Source organism: Cetorhinus maximus, chromosome 14 (assembly GCF_964194155.1).
Source record: "Cetorhinus maximus chromosome 14, sCetMax3.hap1.1, whole genome shotgun sequence".
NCBI lineage: Eukaryota > Metazoa > Chordata > Chondrichthyes > Lamniformes > Cetorhinidae > Cetorhinus > Cetorhinus maximus.
The window spans coordinates 101,597,033-101,617,565 of record NC_135892.1 but is presented as its reverse complement, the minus strand read 5'-3'; the positions used below and the strand labels follow the sequence as shown (position 1 = coordinate 101,617,565).

The 20,533-nt window shown below is 43.4% G+C and overlaps 1 protein-coding gene across 1 annotated transcript in view; it reads right to left on the bottom strand.

Annotated features, from left to right (window-relative positions):
* Window positions 1-17,079, bottom strand: part of riox1 (ribosomal oxygenase 1) — a 50,229-nt gene extending 33,150 nt beyond the window's left edge. The window contains exons 1-2 of the mRNA XM_078557343.1: window positions 16,963-17,079; window positions 10,059-10,418 (exon numbers count right to left, since the gene is read on the bottom strand). Of these exons, the coding sequence (XP_078413469.1) occupies window positions 10,059-10,418; window positions 16,963-17,034 (432 nt within the window). The 5' untranslated portion in view covers window positions 17,035-17,079. The remainder of the gene's footprint in view (window positions 1-10,058; window positions 10,419-16,962) is intronic.
* Between the last annotated feature and the right edge of the window lie 3,454 nt (window positions 17,080-20,533).

The following is a 20,533-nucleotide window of genomic DNA, read 5'->3' as shown; positions in this document are numbered from 1 at the left end:
GTGTTTGTTTCCTTTTTCTATCTTTCTCACTCGGTAGGAATTGGTTCTTTCTCTACTACCGGAGAAGGATGCTCCTGTTTGGTGAGTATCTGGTAAGTTGGTAAGTTCTATTCTATCTCTAAGGTTTAAAATAGTACACAAATTGGTGGTAAAGTTAATAAAATATATAAAAAAGCAACATTAATAAGTGATTAATATAATTAAGTAATTATTTAAAACACATTAAGGGTGGCAGGACAAGTGATGTGTCAAGGCTGTAGCATGTGGGAGCTCCTGGATAACACTGTGATCCAGGGCAAACACGTCTGTACTGACTGTTTGTGGTTTGAAGAATTTCAGCTCAGAGTCATTGAGCTGGAGGCTGAGCTGCAGACACTGCGACACATCAGAGAGGGGGAAAGTTACCTGGATGCTTTCTACCAGTAAGTAGTCACACCACTTAGGATAGGCTCTTCTGATTTGGTCAGTGACAGGTGGGTGTGACTGTGAGTAAGGCAGGTTAGGGGACCCAGACGGCAGGAGGTGTGACCCTCTGGAATTGTCCAATAGGTTTAAGGTTCTTTCAGCTTGTTTGGATGAGAATGGGGGCTGCAGGGTGGATAAGCAAACTGACCATGGCACTGTGGTACAGGAAGCCATTCAAGTGGGGGGAACAAAAAGGAATGTAGTGGTAGTAGGGGACAGTATAGTGAGGGAACGAACATTGTTCTCTGTAGCAAAGAGTGAGAGTCCAGAAGGCTGTGTTGCCTGCCGGTGCCAGGGTTCAGGACATCTGCTCAGGGTTGGAGAGGAACTTGCAGTGGGTGGGGGAGGATCCAGTTATCGTGGTCCATGTAGGTACCAATGGCATAGGGAGAACTAGGAAAGAGTTTCTGCATAGAGAGTATGAGGAGCTAGGCACTAAATTGAAAAGCAGAACCTCAAAGTTTATAATCTCAGTCAAAGACTGGTTTGGGGGGCACCGGCACCAGTACTGGGGAAAGTGGGGGGCTGTACTGTTGGGATGGTCTACACCTGAACTGGGCTGGGACCAGTGTTCTTGCGAACCGCATAACTAGGGAAGTAGAGGGTTTTAAACTAAATAGTGGGGGCAAGGAATCAAATGTGGCAAGATGTGGTATATCAAAAAGAGTAGAGACAAGGTAAGAGAGGAAAATAGTAATATGGGGAATGAGGGTCAGAGAATGGCAGGAAGGGACAGAGAGAAAAAAGATAAGAATGCACAAAGAATCAAGACTAGATGTCACAAAGATAACAAAAGGACTAAACTAAAGGCTCTGTATCTGAATGCACGTAGCATTCATAACAAAGTAAACAAATTGATAGTGCACATTGAAGTAAATAAATATGATCTGATAACCATTATGGAGACCTGGCTGCAAGATGACAAGGATTGGGTCCTGAATATTGAGAGGTATGTGGCCTTCAAGAAGAATAGGAAGCTAGGTAAAAGTGGAGGGGTAGCACTGTTAATAAAGGCTGGCATTTGTGCAATAGTTAGGGGTGACCTCAGGAGGTCAGGATGTAGAATCCATTTGGGTAGAGATGAGGAATAATAGGGGCAAGAAGTCACTAGTGGGAGCGGTCTACAGGCCCCTTAACAGTAACCACAATGTGGAACAAAGCATACAAGAAGAAATATTTGGTGCTTGTGATAAAGAGACAGCAATAATCCTGGGTGACTTAAATCTACATATAAATTGGTAAAATCAGATTGTCAATAGTAGTCTGGATGAGAAGTTCATAGAATGCTCTCGAGATAGTTTCTTAGAGCAGCATGTTCTGGAACCAACCAGAGAGCAGCTTATATTAGACTTGGTATTGTGTAATGTGGCAGGATTAATTAGTGACCTCAGAGTAAAGTCACCCCTAGGTAGCAGCGACCATAATATGATTGAATTTTACATCCAGTTTGGAAGGGAGAAGAATGGGTCTAAGACTGGCATTTTAAACTTAAATAAGGGCAACTATGTGGGCATGAAAGCTGAGCTAGCTGAAGTTAACTGGGATACTAGGCTAGGGGATATATCAACAGAGAAGCAGTGGCAGATATTTAAGGGGACACTAGAGAATACTCAGAATAAGTATATTCCTACCATAAAGAAAAATTCTAAGGGGAAGACCCACCATCTGTGGTTAACCAAAGAAGTTGAGGAAAGCATCAAACTTAAGGAAAAACCATATAACTGTACAAAGATGTGTGGCAGGTTAGATGATTGGTCAGAATATGAAGAACAGCAGAGAATGACTAAAAGGTTAATCAGAAGAAAGAAATTAGAGTAGGAGAGGAAGCTAGCTAGAAATGTAAAAAGGGATAGCAAGAGCTTCTACAAGTATTTAAAAAAGAAAAGTGTAGGTAAAGTGAGTGTTGGTCTTCTAAAGAGTGTGAATGGGGAGTTAATAGTATATAAGGAAATGGGAGATGAAATGAACAAATATTTTGCTTCCGTCTTCACTATAGAGGATACAAAAAACATTCCAGTAATAGATGTAAATTGGGAGATGGAGCGGAGAGGGGAACTTGGTGAAATTACAATCACTAGGGAAGCGGTACTGAGCAAACTGACGGAGCTGCGGACGGACAAGTCTACGGGGCCAGATGGACTTCATCCTAGGGTCTTAAAAAAGGTGGCTAACAGATGCATTGATGTTAATTTTCCAAAATTCCCTAGATTCTGGAACGGTTCCATCAGACTGGCATGTAGCAAATATAACCCCTCTATTCAAGAAGGGAGGGAGGCAGAAAGCAAGAAACTATCGGCAGACTTGATGTCTGTCATGGGGAAGTGTTAGTCGATCATTAAAGTGGTTATAGCTGAGCACTTAGAAAAACTCAAGGTAATCGGGAAGAGTCAGCATGGTTTTATGTGAAAAGGAAATCAGGTTTAACCAATTTATTAGAGTTCTTTGAAGGAGTAACATGTGCCGTTGATAGAGGGGAGCCTGTAGATGTACTGTACTTGAATTTCCAGAAGGAATTTGATAAGGTGCCACATCAAAGGGTATTGCAGAAAATAAAAGCTCAGTGTAGGGGGTAACATATTAGCCGGGATACAAGCTGGGCTGACTGGCAGAAAACAGAATATGCATACATGGGTCTTTGTCTGATTGGCAGGATGTGACGAGTGGAGTCCCGCAGGGGTCTGCGATGGGGCCTCAACAATTTACATCAATGACTTAGCTGATGGGAGCGAAGGTATGGTAGCTAAATTTGCAGACGACAAAGGTAGGAAAGTATGTTGCGAAGAAGACATAAGGAGTTTGCCGATAAGTTGAGTGAGTGGATAAAAATCTGAAAGATGGGAAAATGTGAAGTTGCTCACTTTGGCAGGAAGAATAAAAAAGGAGAGTATTACTTAAACGGATATCAACTGCAGAATTCTGAGATGCAGAGGGATCTAGGTGTTCTCATGCTGGAGTCACAAAAACTTAGTATGCAGGTACAGCATGTAATCAAGAAGGCTAATGGATGCTTTCCTTAATTATGAGAGGAATTGAACATAAAAGTAAGGATGTTATGCTTCAGTTATACAAGGCATTGGTGAGACTGCATCTCAAATACTATGTGCGGTTTTGGTCTCCTTATTTAAGGAAGGATATAAATGCATTGGAGGCATTCAGAGGAGGTTTACTAGGTTTTGATACCTGGAATGAACTGAGGATCAGTTTGACAGACAGGGCTTGTTTCCACTGGAGTTTAGAAGAGTGAGAGGTGATTTGATTGAAGTATATAAGATCCTGAATGGTCTTGACAAGGTGGATGTGGAAAGGATTTTTCCTCTTGTGGGTGAGTCCAAAACTAGGGGGCACTTTCTTAAAATTAGGTGTCGCCTTTATAGGGCAGAGGTGAGGAGAATTTTTTTCTCTCAGAGGGTTTTGGAACTCTGCCTCAGAAGGCGGGGTCAGTGAATATTTTCAAGGCAGAGGTAGACTTTTATTAGGCAAGGGAATCAAAGGTTATCAGGGGTAGATGGGAATGTGGAACTTGAAACACAAACAGATCAGCCATGATCTTATTGAATGGTGGAGCAGGCTCAAGGGGCCAAATGGCCTACTTCTGCTCCTATTTCAAATGTTCATAAAAGTCAGGAGGTTGATGGAATACTCTCCACTTACCCGGTTATGTGCAGCTCCAACAACACTCAAGAATCTTGACACCATCCGGGACAAAGCAGCCTGCTTTATTGGTACCCCATCCACAACCATTCACTCCCTCCACCATCGACACATAGTGGCAGCAGTGTGTACCATCTACAAGATGCACTGCAGGAGCTCAACAAGGCTCCTTAGACAGCACCTTCCAAATCCACCCCGCTATCATTTAGAAGGACAAGGGCAACAGGCACAAGGGAACACCACCACCTGGAAGTTCCCCACCAAGCCATTCACCACCCTGACTCAGAAATATATCGCCGCTCCTTCATTGTCACTGGATCAAAATCCTGGAACTCGCTCCCTAACAGCATTGTGGGTGTACCTATACCACACGGACTGCAGCAGTTTGAGAAGGCAGCTCACCACCACCTTCTCAAGGGCAATTAGGGATGGGCAATAAATGCTGGTCTAGCTAGCGATGTCCACATCCCATGAATGAATAAGAAAAGTAAAATCAAATAATTTGAAAACTTTCTGATTGCAATGGCTTCTCCTGCTCTCAAGCTGTCACCTCTGGATTCCCCAAAGAATCTATCTTACGTCCCCTCCTATTTCTCATTTACATGCTGCCTCTTGACAACATCATCAGATTCCATGACAATGTTGACAACACACAGCTCTATTTCACGATTACCTCTCTTGAACTCTCCACTGCTTCAATTCGTCATGCTGTTTGTCCAACCTCTAGGATTACATGAGCAGAAATTCTCTCGCCAATTAAATGTCTGTCAGACTGAAGCCACTGTCTTCAACTCCACCATAACCTCCATGCCCTCATCACCAATTCCATCCTACTCCATGGTCACTGTCTGAGGCTAAACCAGGCTGCTCGTAACTTCAACATCCTATCTGACCCTGAGCTGAGCTTCCGGCCCCATATCCATCACCAAGACCAACTACTTCCATCTCACCTACTGCTCATTGACGTAGGATGGAACAAGACTATGGAGGCATTTGAAAATTAAGATTATGGTGAAATCAATTCATTGGGGCACTGGGTATTCCACAGGACTTTGGCTCTGCCAAGGGTGATGGAGGTACATGATTTTTTGTGGATGTGAATTGTATTGAATTGCACTGTGTTTGAAGGTAGAGGCTAACTAAAACAATATTAGACAGGCTGCCCCTCAAGATGATTGCAGCATGAATTAGGATTTCGGCAACTGTGTAAGAGACAGGGGTAGAGGCAGCAACATTATGGAGTTAAAAGCTAGTTTTCTTGGTGACGAAATGGATATTTGTTGTGACAATCGAATGAGAACAATGGTTTGGATGTGGCTTGCAGAGGAGTGACAGAGAAGGAGGGGTGGTCATTGGTGACAGAGGCAGTGGAAAGGTGGATGAGAAGAAGCAGGCATGGTTGCAGTCAAACAGTAGTGCGAACATTCAGTATAATCAATCCAACAATCAGGATCCAAAACTCATTAGTAAGTGATAGTCTCACACCTACTAAATATCCTTATCATTTAAACACTTTCCTAAGAGCATAGTTATTGATGCACATTAAAGAAAATAGACAACTAATCAGTTAAGCTCGTAAAATTCAAACCCCATTACAAGCGGTCAAGAGACAGATAACACACATGGCAATTATTCTGACTGTAGGCCAGTGCATATTGTAGAACCAAAAAAGAGGAAATTTGAGCCTATCCTCAAAAAAAAACATTTTTTTCATGTTAACTATTTTCTAAAAAATGGAAAAGCATGAAGTTCTCTTAAGAGTTCTTGGAGCTTTACATTTCACCAGCACAGACCTATAAAGTGCAGCAAATATTTTAATCAGTATATAAAGCTCCTTCCAAACCCTCAACTTGTGACTCTAGAATATAATCATAGAATCATAAAATGGTACAGCACAGTAGGCTGCCATTCAGTCCATCATTCCTGTGCTGGCTCTTTGGTAGGGCAATCCAATTAGTTTAATTCCCCTGTTCTTTCCCCATACCTCAGTAAAATTTTTTCCTTCAAGTATTTATCCAATTATCTTCTGTTACTAACGAATCTGTTTCCATCACGCTTTGAGGCGGTGGTTTCTCTTATGTCTCAAGTGCAGCAAATCCAACCAAATCTTAGTTTCTCATCATTCATGATGAGTTTATTAACCGGCAAGGACGTACAGGGAGATCTTCCAATTGCTCAGTGAATTTATCCATTGAATAATGAACTGTATAGACAGGAATATCCCATGGTCAATCCCAAATCTGTGGTGAGTTAGCTAATCAAAGGTCAAAGAGGTGGCAGGGACAATCCAAATGGTCATGGCACTCTTGAGTCAAGGAGAGATAATCAGTAAGGTACTAGAAAGCAACTAGCATTAACGTAATTGCACATTCATCAAGAAACCTTGTAAAGCAGGTGGGATGGAGGGAGAAAAAGTACTGGAAGTCCTGCTAGGTATTTATTATATTGTCTTAACAGGAACAATGTAGAAAAGTTAGTGCCAGTGGCTGCAGATATCATCAAATTTTGACAGGCTATCTTAAAGAAACCATGTGATTCTGTTGCATGATTGCAATACCCAGAGTCCAGCAAAAGGAAAATTCCACCCCAAAATTTAGAGGAATCTCACCTCAGTCATTCCTTCATTTCTCTCCATTTTTAAAATCGATACCTAGGAATATTTCTGTTCTCCATCAAAACCTTAAATCCATTAACTTATGAGGTTAACACGTTGATTAAAGCATGTTATCTTCATGTGAATAATGGTGATGATCTGTATTATACAATGTGTGGCGCCTGGGCAGTGTAATGCCAATACCTGACGGAACTACTTCAATTATCACTGAATTAATCATATGCTTAGGCTCCAATCTCCCGTCATCGTTCTTCTGCGATAAAACTCCATTAAAAACCAAACGATTCTGTCAACACTAAAATGTTGCAATAAACTTAAAGTATATGACAGAAAAGTCCTCAGAAATAATAGGAACGAATCAAAAACAATCCACTCAAAGGCACTTTCAGATTTCATACCCATAATTCCAATCACTACAAATCTGCATCTCCCGGCAACAGAATGTTACCATGACATCACAATCAAATTAAAGCAGGAAAATATCGCACAAATAACGGCTAGAAACTCAACTGTACACACAAGCCAATCAAAATAAACAGGTTTCAAATTATTGAGGGATGGTGGGGGGGTGGGGGGAAGGAGACAGCTGGTGTTTATCATGTTTTGAGTTTTACGTTTCCAAATCAAGTTACTGAAATGTCCACATAGGTTGCGGTTCAGTTTGGCTGATCAAATTAATACACACTCCCTGTACGGACAGCTCATTTTATCCAAATCTAGATACCTTAGGACCAGATACCATCAAGGCTTAGGCATCTCTAAATGGGCATTGCTGGGGATTAACCACCTCGTAACACACAACACTTGTAAGCTTTCCACTGCTTGGTCAGCTAAGATTATCTTATTTATTGAAGCATTGGCTTGCACAGTCATCCGAAGCTAAATGGGAAGGTGGGGTAAGAGAGGATAAATAGACACAGACTCTTTCAAGTGTTTGGGGAGACAGAGTTATAAGATTGTGTCAGAGATTTAGGACAGAGAGGAAGAGAAACTTTTCTTATACAAGGCTTGAGAGGCTGGGAAGAAAATTAGCAGTTTAATGGAAAAACATTATTGCATGAAATAGAACTGAAAAGCAACAGGCCATTTTTTGATTCAGCTTCCAGATAATTAGCTAATCATGACCCACTCAGGAGCCTCCATTTCCAGAGAAACAACAGGAATAGCAATGCCCTACAAATCAATCAGGGTCCTCATTACAAAGACAAAAATGCTCAAATTTATATATCTTTCTTCAGAAATGATAAACAAATTTCATAATCACTTTATGCAATCATATCTCAAAAGTTCAATGACCAAGGTTAGCCAAAACTGTACATGAAGAACATAACACTACACTTTCAAAACATTCCTGACAAACTACAAAATAGATTCTAAACATCTGCCACACAAGGAATTCAACAGACGGACAGGCATGCAGGGGTAAGTAAACAATCAGCTAAAAGCTACTGCGGATGCTGGAAATCCAGAACAATAACAGAATTACCTGGAAAAACTCAGCAAGTCTGGCAGCATCGGCGGAGAAGAAATCAGTTAACGTTTCGAGCCTTCATGGCCCTTCGGCAGAACTGGGCCATGAAGGCTCGAAACGTTAACTGATTTCTTCTCCTCCGATGCTGCCAGACTTGCTGAGTTTTTCCAGGTAATTCTGTTTTTGTTAAGTAAACAATCATGCTTTTTTAAAAAAAAACAATCTGCTCACCAGTACTTCACCCCACCTTTCCTTTCCTGAAGACACCTTGAATCATAGGGGCTAATAGCACAAGAAGAATAAGCCCCTTCCTTGTTCCTTGCTGGAAGATGGGACCACTAGCAGGCACCATTGCATTCCTGAATCAAGTAGTCAATATTCACAAGTGAGCCATAAGAGGGGTTATCAGCCCCTGACCTGGGTAGCATCAGAGATAAGCCAAATCCCATCCAAATCTAAAGATTACAGCATAGGATACCACACTGTGTCTTAAACAGCTATTTGCTAGAGCAATCCAAATCTACTCCCACTGTCCTGCGCTCATCTATATCCATCTTCTTCAAATATTTATCCAATTTTCCCTAAAAATATATAGCTATCTCTATCCCAACCATTTCTTGTGACAAAGCATCCCATGCTCCTACGCCCTTCTGTGTAAAGCAATTCACAATTTATCAACTACCAACAGATTGCGTTTTTTACTGCTGTGTTGATGCCAGTGAACAACTGGTTACACCATCTTTGTTAATCAGTGACTTTAGGTTTTGGATGATCCAAGGTGCTGCGCTAGGTCATGCTGGCTCACCTTTGGCTGCTCATTTTCGTGCCGAGGCTCATCATTTTTCTCCTTCTAGCCATGTTTGCTGTCACAATCAGTGCTCGTTAGCGTAAACTTTAACCTGACACCAACGACAGGAGATTAAGCAGTCACATTAATGGTACCTTAATGAGGTGCCAACTGCAGACTGAGCATCTGAGACTGCCCGAAATAACTAATGTGATTAATACAATATAGGCAGTGTCTTTTGTCACTGAACTCCATAGGAATGGCATGGTTAGTGTGAATTGCCAGTATAGGCAGTTGTCTGCAATGATTGTGGGTGTTCTAAGTGGTGGGGACTATATTGTAGAGGACTGCTGGCACCCACACCTTCAGGAGTGGAGAAACCTGAAATAATTTCACACCAAAACTGTAATGCTTTTATAATTGGCAGATTTCCTCTGTCTACTTAAGTCATTTTCCATCTTTTAAGAGTACATTTTTAAACAGACAGTTCAGTCTGCATTTCTACCTAATACAGTAATGCATTTTACAACTATTCTCTTTTTGCGGATTTCAACTTTCTTCCACTAAGACCTAACCCAGCATAAAACATACTACAACAGCTATAGACAGAGATATATGTAACAGCATCAGATGTTCCACTGATGCGGGATTGCTTTCAAAGTCATGTTTAAAACTAGAGACTGATGCTGGCAAAATTTAGTTGGTAAAGTTTTCTTTCTCATGTAAAATTGTGACAGTATAACTGAATTCATGTTCCAAAAACATCACTAGCCATTGTTATCACAGCCCCTGTGTACTTACAAGACAGAAATGATTCCATGCTAAGCTAATGGTCTGAAAAACCTTACATTCCCTTTTAGATTATGTCCTGAATTTCAGCGTATATTAGCTTTTGAAATATGGATATTTGTTTCGCTTTTAATTGGTGCCATGTTATCTCATATTCTTCAATCTGTGCAATTTGCATTATCTAAACAAATGACTGCCAGTGAGAGGGAGATTTAGCGCAGGAACAGTGTGCGAGCAAATGCTTGCAGTCAAGACCATGAACTCCATTTTGCAAGACCCACCTGGAATGGTTTCGTAGGAAACCCTGCCTTGGAGGTTGTTGCGCTCTTTACTGTTGAACAGCTTGTTGGAACATCGCTGGACAGTGCTGTGGCTTTCCTAGGCTTTACCTTCAGCTTTTTAATTTTATGCACCCGTTTACCATTAATTTTTCTTTTAGCACGGTGACCCATGGGCTCCTTCTCGGCATAGTCATTTGTCCTTTGTAATATTTCGGCATTATTCACAACGTGAATATCTAATGAGGATTCCGTTTTAACTTTTAAATATTTTCGTTTCCTCTTGATTATCCTGTTCCTCCTGGACAAACGTAGGGAACGCTTTTGTTTTTCCTGACTTGTCTTATTTGAATGTCCATCAGTCTGTAATAAAAGAAATCACTCATTAACAAATCAGCAGGAAGCCGACAACATTTTCTCTATAGTTTCAAGACTTGCATGGTTCAGTACAAAACGTGAAAGCTTGACAACCAAGATGCTCGCAGATTGACACCTGGTCTATGCTGAGTTTGCTTATCTTAGCAGTGACAGTGGTAAGCATGATATATTTAGCCTCAGTGTCTTATACCCTAATAGTCGATCCAATCTTTTCTCACAATTCTCCAGTCCAGGCAACATCCTTTTAAATCTGCGGAGAGGAATACAGTTAACGTTTCGAGTCCGTATAACTCTTCAACAGAACGAAGAGTCACACTGACTCGAAACGTTAACTGTATTCCTCTCCGCAGATGCTGTCAGACCTGCTGAGTTTTTCCAGGTATTTTTGTTTCTGTTTTGGATTTCCAGCAACCCAGTTTTTTGCTTTTATCCTTTTAAATCTCCTCTGTACCTTCTCAAGTACAATCATAAGACCATAAGACATAGGAGCAGAAATTAGGCCATTCGGCCCATCGAGTCTGCTCCGCCATTCAATCATGGCTGATAAGTTTCTCAACCCCATTCTCCCGCCTTCTCCCCGTAACCTTTGATCCCCTTACCAATCAAGAACCTATCTATCTCGGTCTTAAATACTCTAGGAAACCACTAGGGACTAGGAAACTACCCCAAGTATTATAACAAAATCAACCTGAGAAATGATAGCAGGGTCGGTGCTAAAGATATCGGATCAGCACGAATTGCAATCCACCCCATTCCCAGTCAGCCTTGTACCGGATCTGGAACACCAAGCTCCACTGTCCAGATTGGCACACCAGAGTTGGTTATTTGGACAAGGTATGAGAGAGACTGCATCTGAGCATGAGTCAACACCACCAAACTGAAGAGAATCAAAGGAATTTATTTTTATTGTTTGTTATGCCTTGTTCCATCTCATCAATCATCACAATTTAAATAGGCACGCTAAGTTTACTCTGCTTTCTAATCATCATCCAACATTCAGAGTTTTACCTATATGGAGTACCAGGGCATTGAGTCTATGGGAATTGAGTCTTTACAGACGAGGAGAGGCGACGAAAGGCTTATTTAAAGAGGTGAATTTTGAAAAGGTGCTTGAAGGCGGAGAGTGAGAAGGAAAAATTAAAGACTTGCATTTATCTTGCACCTTTCACAACCTCAGGATGTCCTTGAGTGCTTTACAGCCAATGAACTACTTTTTGATGTGTTGTCACTGCTGTAACACAGGAAACGTGGCAGTCAATTTACACACTGCAAGATCCCATAAGCAGCAATGTGATAATGGCCAGGTAAACTGTTTTACTGATGTTGGCTGAAGAGGTAAATATTGGCCAGGCCACTAGTGAAAACTCCCTTGCTCTTCTTTGAAATAGTGTCATGAGATCTTTTACTTCCACTTGAGAAAGCAGATGAGGCCTCGCTTTAATATCTAATCCAAAAGATAGCGGTGCAGCAAAACCTCTGTGCCACACTGAAGTGGGAGCCTAGATTTTGCGCTCGAGTCTCTGGAGCGGGACTTAAACCTACAATTTTCTGACTTGAAGGTCAAACAGCTGCCCACTGAACCACAGCTCGTGCCATAAGATCACATAATCACATCTTTGCTTTGGCCAGAACTTCACACAGTACTCCAGCTGTGGCCTAACTCATTTTTATATGGTTTAAGCATAACCTCTCATCTCTTATAGTCTGTGTCTTGGCTAATAAGGCAAAGTACCTTGTATGCTTTCTTGACCATTTCATCTGCCTGTCCAGCCAAGTTCAGGGATCTGTTGTCATGCACTGCAAGGTCCCTGTTCCTCTACACTTCTCAGTGTCTTACCATTCATCGTGTATGCCTAGTTAGCCTTCCCCAAATGCATAATTTCACACTTCTCCAGATTCATTGGCCATTGTTCTGCCCACTTGGCTAGTCCATTGATATCTTCTGAAGTTTACAGTTTTCTTCATCATTATCAATCATACAGCCAATTTTTGCATCATCTGAAAACATCTTAATCATCTCCCCTACATTAAAGTTGAAATCATTGATAAAAGCCACTAAAAACAAGGGAGCTAGTATTAAGCTCTATGGAACCTCACTGGAAACAGCCTAACAGTCATTAAGACACCCATAGGCCATTACCCTTTGCTTCCTACCTCTGAGCCAATTTTGGATTAAATTCGCCACTTTGCCTTGGATCCCATGGGCTTTTACTTTTTTGACCAACCTGCCATGTGAGACATAATCAAAAGCCTTGCCAAAATCCATATAAGCTACGTCAAATGCACTACTCTCACCGAGTCTCCTCAAAAAATTCAATCATGTTAGTCAGACACGACTTTTCCTTTAGTTATTAACAGTTTGTGGAGTACTGTGGACCTGTCTAATACAAGTACCAGTATCCAGTTACCGAACTGGTTTCTGAAGACTAATTCAATTCTAAACCCTTATCATCAGCGATGACATCTTGGACCTGATCCCAAGTGTTCCTGTTAGTCTGGTTCCCCAAGATTAATTACCAGTAGGTTTTTAGACAACTGATCAGCATGGGCTTGAAGAAGCAGCTTCATAGCTGCAATCTGTCTCATTGACAGACTTGGAGGCTTAGTTTCAAGATTTGCAACATGGTTTCAAGATACTTAAACATGGTGATGGGTTTCAGTAGATGACATACATCCGATTCACCAACCAAAAAGCTGACTTATAACATAGCCAGAAGTGACACCAGAGTGAGTGATACTGTTCTGGGAGAAGAACATACCAATTTTAGAGACTTTAACAGCTGAGTTCCCTGGTTGCACCACCCTTCTGAGAATAAATCCCTCCCAAAGTTGGGAAAATAGTCCATTGCCCCCACGAAGGAGTATACCTACCTACAGTCATTTGGGTATACAGGCACATTCACTTTCATGGACCTGTTGTGAAAGTTGTGATTTTTGAAGTAGAATTGAGCATTACTTGTGATCTTACTAGAGGGTTCATAAATCTTGGATTTGCCCCGCAGGTTTGAAAAGCATCTTTCACTGCATTCAAGGTCCAAAATTAGGCCATTATGTCCAAATGGGGAAGTAATATAGCGCTGGATTTTATCACCCCCTGCCAGCAGGTTTGAAGGCAGGAGTGAGGCCCGTAAAATCCTGCTACCTCCCCACCCGCCCTCGACCTGTCTGAAATTTTACCCAGTTCGGGGGAGGCATCAGGCAGCCCACCCGCCCTTGGGCCTATTGAGGCCTTTATGTAGCCAACTAATGGTCAATTAAGGGCCTCATCCCACCACCGCTGGTATTTTAGCCATAGCAGGAAGAGACCAACACAGGAAGCATGGCAACTTTATCTGTGTGGACTGGTGTTGGGCATGCGGGGGGAGGGGTGACCTCCTTTGTTGGCCCCCTGGAGTATCCCTCAGATCATCTCCCCTCAGCCGCTTGAACATGGCTCCACCCCACCCACTTAACCCTTTCGCCCCCACTCACTCCCTTGCTGCAACCCTGAATCCTGGACTTACCTGTCAGTCTGGGCTCCTCAGTACTGGGGACTAGTTGTTGTCCCAACAGTGGCTCCCAGCAGCGCTGCCGGGTAATCAAACTGGCCAGCAGCTCTCTAAACCGGACTTCCACCCAGGAAAGGGGCAGAAGTCCCATCTTAAAAGGATTAATGCTGCTTCCAGTGTTAAATTGCTGCGGGGCAGCCATCTGGATAATGGGTGGGTTCCCCCGAACATTTAACTAGGGTGGGGTGGGGGCAACAGCACGCCATAAAATCCAGCCCATTGTTTTTGTAAAGTGCTCTGGTCTGTTAGAGATTAAATAAGCCACTAATGAGGTTTATGAACCAACTGTCATTTATATGGGTTTATATTTGAAAAAAAAAAAGCAATTCCTGATTTTTTAATACCAAACTTCTTGATTTTTAAGTTTGTCTCCTGGTTACGAGATGTGGGGGGGGGAAGGGAGCTGTTGACATTACTGGGTACAGTACATTTGAGGTACACTGCCAAAGCATATGGGAAATCAAGAAATACTTCTTACCCGGCCTGTTTGTGCTGCCCATGCCTCAGCTTATCTGCTGATGAAACCCTCATCCTTGCCTTTGTTACCGCTAGACTCAACTATTCCAATGCACACCCGGTTAGCCTCCCATATTCTACTCTCTATAAACTTGAGGTCATCCAAAACTCTGCTGCCCGTGTCCTTACTTGAACCATTCACGCATCTTTGCTCGCTGACCTATAATGGCTCCCGGTTAAGCAGCAGCTCGATTTTAAAATTCTCATCCTAGTTTTCAAGTCCCTCCATGGTCTCACCCCTCCCACTTGGGAGCTTCATGGCAGGAATTCAGGAAAAACTTCTTTATCTGAACTGGTTAGATTGTGGAGCCTCTACTGCTTGTAGTTGAGGGTAACAATATAGATGCATTTAAAGGGAAACCAGGTAAGGACATGAGAGAAAAATAAATAGTTGATGGAGCTGGAGAGAAGGTTGAGAGGAGATTTGATGGAGGTATTCAAAATCATGAGGGATCAGGAGAGGGTATATAAGGAGAAATTGTTCCCATCTTGAAAGATCGAGAACATGAGAGCACAAGTTTAAGAAAATTGGCAAAAGCAACAGAAACATAAAAAGAGAAATTTTTTTGATACAGCGAATTGTTAAGATCTGGAATGTGCTGCCTGGCAGTACGGTAGAGGCAGGTTCAATTGGGGCTTTCAAAGAGGAATTGGACTATTAACTGGAACGGAAGAATGTGCGGGACTTCAGGGAGAAGGTGGATGGAGTGACACTAGGTAGGTAGAATGCTTATTGGGAGAGTTCGCGCAGACACGATGGGCCAAGTGGCTCCCTTCAGTGTTGCCTTTTCTCAATTAAATGAGAAGTGCCATCTACCTGAAAGGATTTTCACCCTCAAGGTGGGTAGGGGATTCATGAAAATACCCAGCTCAGCCCATCCATCTCAGGAGAAAGTAGCCACCAAGGCAAGATCTTCACTGCTGGGGCATGTGTGCGAGTTGGAGTCAGGCCGGCCGACCCAGGAAGGAGCGCGGAGGCAGCGACAGGAGCTGCCGGGTGCAGAGGCGAGTTGTTTAAAAGGCCCTCCTTGGTGCCGTGGGACTTTGTCCCAGTGAATTAAAGCAGAAAAACGCTCCAGTCCTCACCCCTCACAACCCCCTTCACTCTCCAAACACTCCCCATGCCCCATCCATGTCACCTCAAGCCCCTCGCCCACTATGCCAGGCTCTGCCCTCCAACCCACCCATGTCCCCTCATGCCCCCTCTGCCAAACTCTGGTACATCCATGCACATTGGTTCTAGAAAGTGAACTGTGGGTCAATGAACACCATAGGCTAAGCATAGAGGGCATGAGGGCTCTGAGGGGGTGGGTGGAAGGGCAGAGCTTGGCATAAGGGCCACGAGGAGGACCTTTTAAACTTACCTTAGATCCCCCTCATGACTCCTCTCAGGGGCCGTGAACCACAACTCTTTAAAAACCTGTCCCGGCTCCATGAAAATTGCAGAGGAATAGGAGATACCAATCTCGGCAATGGAGCCAGCCTGGTCAGGAGTGCTGGATGCGGGCTTCTGACCGGCAGCAGCCCACACCCTTTAAAGGTACTCCCAAAAATCAGGAACGGGGTCAGGGGTCCTGGAATCGGGGCTCAGTCACCATTTTTAAAGGGCTCCCGAGTCAACCCAGCATGGTGAAAATCCAGGCTGTTAACTCGGCTTCTCCCTCCACAGATGCTGCCAGACCCACTGGGTATTTCCAATATTCTGTTTTCATTTCATGAAGTGCCTCCTTTGAAGAGGGGCACAACGGAGTAGAGAACTAAGGGAGATGGAGGTGCAGCATTAATGTTGCTGGAATAGTAAACCAGGGGACTAATGCCCCGGTGGCATGGGTTCAAATCCCACCACGGCACCTGAATTCAAATTCAAATTCAAATCCAATTCCTCCTGCGCTGTAACCATGTGATTGGGGTAGTTGAAGAAGCGTGAAACACCAACGCAATGGCCTGTTTCAGTGTTGTAAACACTTTGCAAAACTCTTTTGGTCAAGCTTCTGAAACCAGCCAGAGGGTGAAGGTAGGCTCCACTGGGGGAAACTCTTTCGAGTTATCAACAGTCACAGATTGCAACGTCTTTCGAGTACAATCAGAGTTCTTGGTTTCCAGGAGTGGGACATGAACCCACAACCCTCTGATTCAAAGGCGAGGGTGCTATGAACTGAGCCACAGCTGACATCTCCTCCACTGGGGGAAGGTGGAGGCGGAATTCCCTCCACGTGGGATCTCCAGGCTGGCGACAAGAAATCCCGTGACGTCACCAAGGGAGGGGCGGGGTCAGTGGTGACCCCGCCCAGTGGGCGCGAGCGGCCGCCTGCCCATTTGAAACGGTTTCCCTCCCCCTCCCCCTCTCTCTCTCTCCCTCGGCCCGGAGAGGAGCACCGAGGCCTCTCGGTCTCTCAACACACCCCCAACCCGGAGAAGAGAGCCTCCAAAAATCACCTCCTGCCGCTCGAATGCACCCGACTGACCTGAACGCTAAGCCCGTTCTCCGCCGTCAGGCTCCGATAAACAGAGAAGGCCGACACGCTGCAAGAGGCCATGGCTGCTGGACGCCGTGACGTCAACACGTTCACGCCAGCCGCCCGCCCCCGTAGAGTTTGACTGACATCTGCATTAATCAATCAGCACTTGGCTTTAAGTGGCCCCGCCCACTTCCCTCCCCTCCCCTCCCCTCCCTGTGTTGCTTCTCTATTAAAGTGGAAGTACCACCTACCTGAAGTGTTAAATGTGTCTCTCCACAGTTGGGGTGTATTTCCAAAATCCTCAACTGCCCCCTTTTTTTAGAGGGGTACAACTAAAATGTTGTAGTGGTAATGTCACTTGACTAGTAATCCTAAAGCTAATACTCCAGGACACAGGTTCAAATCCCACCACAGCAGTTGAATTTAAATTCAATTTTTAAAAAAACTGGGACTGAAAGCATTGATTGTCACAAAAACCCATCAGTTTCACCTTTAGGGAAGGAAATCTGCCATCTCTACCTGGTCTGGCCAGCATGTGATTACCACAGCAATATCGGAAATGCCACTCCATTGGACCGTACTGTTACAGAAAAGTTGGTCCAGGTAGACTGCAGTTGTTTAAAAAAGTTGCTAACACCACCTTCTCAAGGGCAATTAGGGATGAGCAACTGGCCTTGCCAGTGATGACAAAATCCCTTGAAAGAATAAAAAAATTATGAGAATTAAGTATTACATCCAGATGCCACCCGGGCACACACCAGGCTGTGGAAGAGAGTTGGGTACCCAGGAACAAGGACAGCAGGCACATGGGAACATCACCATCTGCAACTTTCCCTCCAAACACACCATCCAGACTTGGAATTTTATTGCCGTTCCTTCAGTTTTTTGCAATCATAGAACTCCCTCCCTAACAGCACTGTGGCAAAATCACGCCCCATGGACTGCAATGTTTCAAGGATGCAGCTCACCACTAATTCCTTGAGGGCAACTAAGGATGGGCTATAAATTCTGGCACTGCCAGCGAAGCTCACGTCCTATGAACGAATAAAAAAGAACTCGACCACACCCGCCTGGCAGCTTCCAACCATAATCTGTCTATCGCCACCTTGGCAAGACCCAGGGTAGAACCATGAGAATGGGTTGCAGTGAATGCACTTAGGAGACTCTAAGGCAGTTGCGACTTGGCTACAGTAAAAATTAAAATTGGCTGTTTATGTAAAAGATGACCAGCTGGAAACGTCAGTTTTAAACCCAGGCAGCAAGTTGAAAATTTAGCATCCAAGGATTTATCTCCTCCAATTTTGGTCTCTTGCACATCCCTGATGTTAATTGTTCCACCATTGACAGTTGTGCTTTCAGTTACCTTGGTCCTAAGCTCTGGAAATCTCTCAAAACTGTCTCTTCCCCCCTTACATAAGAACATAAGAAATAGGAACAGGAGTAGACCATTCGGCCCCTCAGGCCTGCTCCGCCATTCAATAAGATCATGGCTGATCTTCTTGTGTTTCGATTTCCACATTCCCATCTAACCCTGATAACCTTTGATTCCCTTGCCTAACAAGAATCTATCTACCTCTGCCTGAAAAATATTCAATGACCCAGCCTCCACCACCTTCTGAGGCAGAGTTCCAAACTCTCCGAGAGAAAAAAAATTCTCTTACCTAAAAGGGTGACCCCTAATTTTAAAACAGTGGCCCCTCGTTCTGGACTCACCCACAAGAGGAAACATCCTTTTGACATGTACCTTGTTCAGGATATTCTGTTCAGTATCCTGTATACTTCAATAAAATCACCCCTCACTCTTCTAAACTCCAGTGGAAACAAGCCCAGTTTGTCCAACCTTTCCTCATAAGACAACCCACTCATTCCAGGTATCAATCTAATAAACCTCCTTTGAACCACCTCCAATGTATTTATGTCCTTCCTTAAATAAGTAGACCAAAACTGCACACAGTGTTTGAGGTGCAGTCTCAACAATGCCCTGTATAACCGAAGCAAAACAACCTTACTTTTACGTTCAATCCCTCTCGTACTGAAGGATAGCATTCCATTAGCCTTCTTAATTACTTGCTATACCTGCATACTAACTTTTTGTGACTCATGTACTAGAACAGCTAGATCCCTCTGCACTTCAGAATTATGCAGCCATTCTCCATTTAAGTAATACTCTACTTTTTTGTTCTTCCTGCCAAAGTGAACAACTTCACATTTTCCTACATTAAACTCTATTTGCCAGGTCTTTGCCCACTTACTCAACCTATCCATATCCATCTGCAACCTCCTCATGTCCTCTTCACAAAATACCTTCCTACCTATCTTTGTGTCATCTGCAAATTTAGCTACCATGTCTTCACTCTCCTCATCTAAGTCATTGATGTAAATCGTAAAAAGTACAGACCCATGTGGGACTCCACTCATCACATCCTGCCAATCAGAAAAAGACCCATTTATGCATACTCTCTGCTTTCTGTCAGCCAGCCAATCTTCTATCCATGCTAATATGTTACCCCCTACACCATACGCTTTTATTTTCCGTAATAATCTTTGATGTGGCACCTTATCAAATGTCTTCTGGAGATCCAAGTACAGTACGTCTACAGGCTCCCCTTTATTCACTGCACATGTTACTCCTTCAAAAAATTCCAATAAATTGGTTAAACATGATAAAAAACAAAAACAGAAATACCTGGAAAAACTCAGCAGGTCTGGCAGCATCAACAGAGAAGAGCACAGTTGACGTTTCGAGTCCTCATGACCCTTCAACAGAACTAAGTGAAAATAGAAAAGGGATGAAGTATAAGCTGGTTTAAGGGGGGGGTTGGGACAAGAAGAGCTAGGTAGAGGGCCAGTGATAGGTGGAGATAACCAAAAGATGTAAAGCAATGAAGGTGAACAAGGCAAAAGAGAGATATGAAAATCCTGATGGAGAGAAGAACAAAACTTCTTGAAGAGAAGCTCCACCTATCACTGGCCCTCTACCTAGCTCATCTTGTCCCAACCAACGCCCCCCACCCCCCTTAAACCAGCCTATATTTCATCCCTTTTCTATTTTTACTTAGTTCTGTTGAAGGGTCATGAGGACTCGAAACGTCAACTGTGCTCTTCTCCGCCGATGCTGCCAGACCTGCTGAGTTTTTCCAGGTATTTCTGTTTTTGTTTTGGATTTCCAGCATCAGCAGTTCTTTGCTTTTATCTCTATGGTTAAACATGATTTTCCTTTCACAAAACCATGCTGACTCTTCCTGATTGCCTTGAGCTCTTCTAAGTGCCCAGCTATAACCTCTTTATGATCGATTCTAATAACTTCCCCACGACAGACATCAAGCTAACTGGCCTATAGTTTCCTATTTTCTGCCTCCCTCCCTTCTTGAATAGAGGGATTATATTTGCTACTTTCCAATCTGATGGAACCTTTCCAGAAACTAGCAAATTTTGGAAAACTAACACCAGTGCATCGACTACCTCATTAGCCACCTCTTTTAAGATCCTAAGATGTAGTCCATCGGGACCCGGAGACTTGCCAGCCCCCCAGCTCCATCAATTTACTCAGAACCATTTCCCTAGTGATTTCAATTTC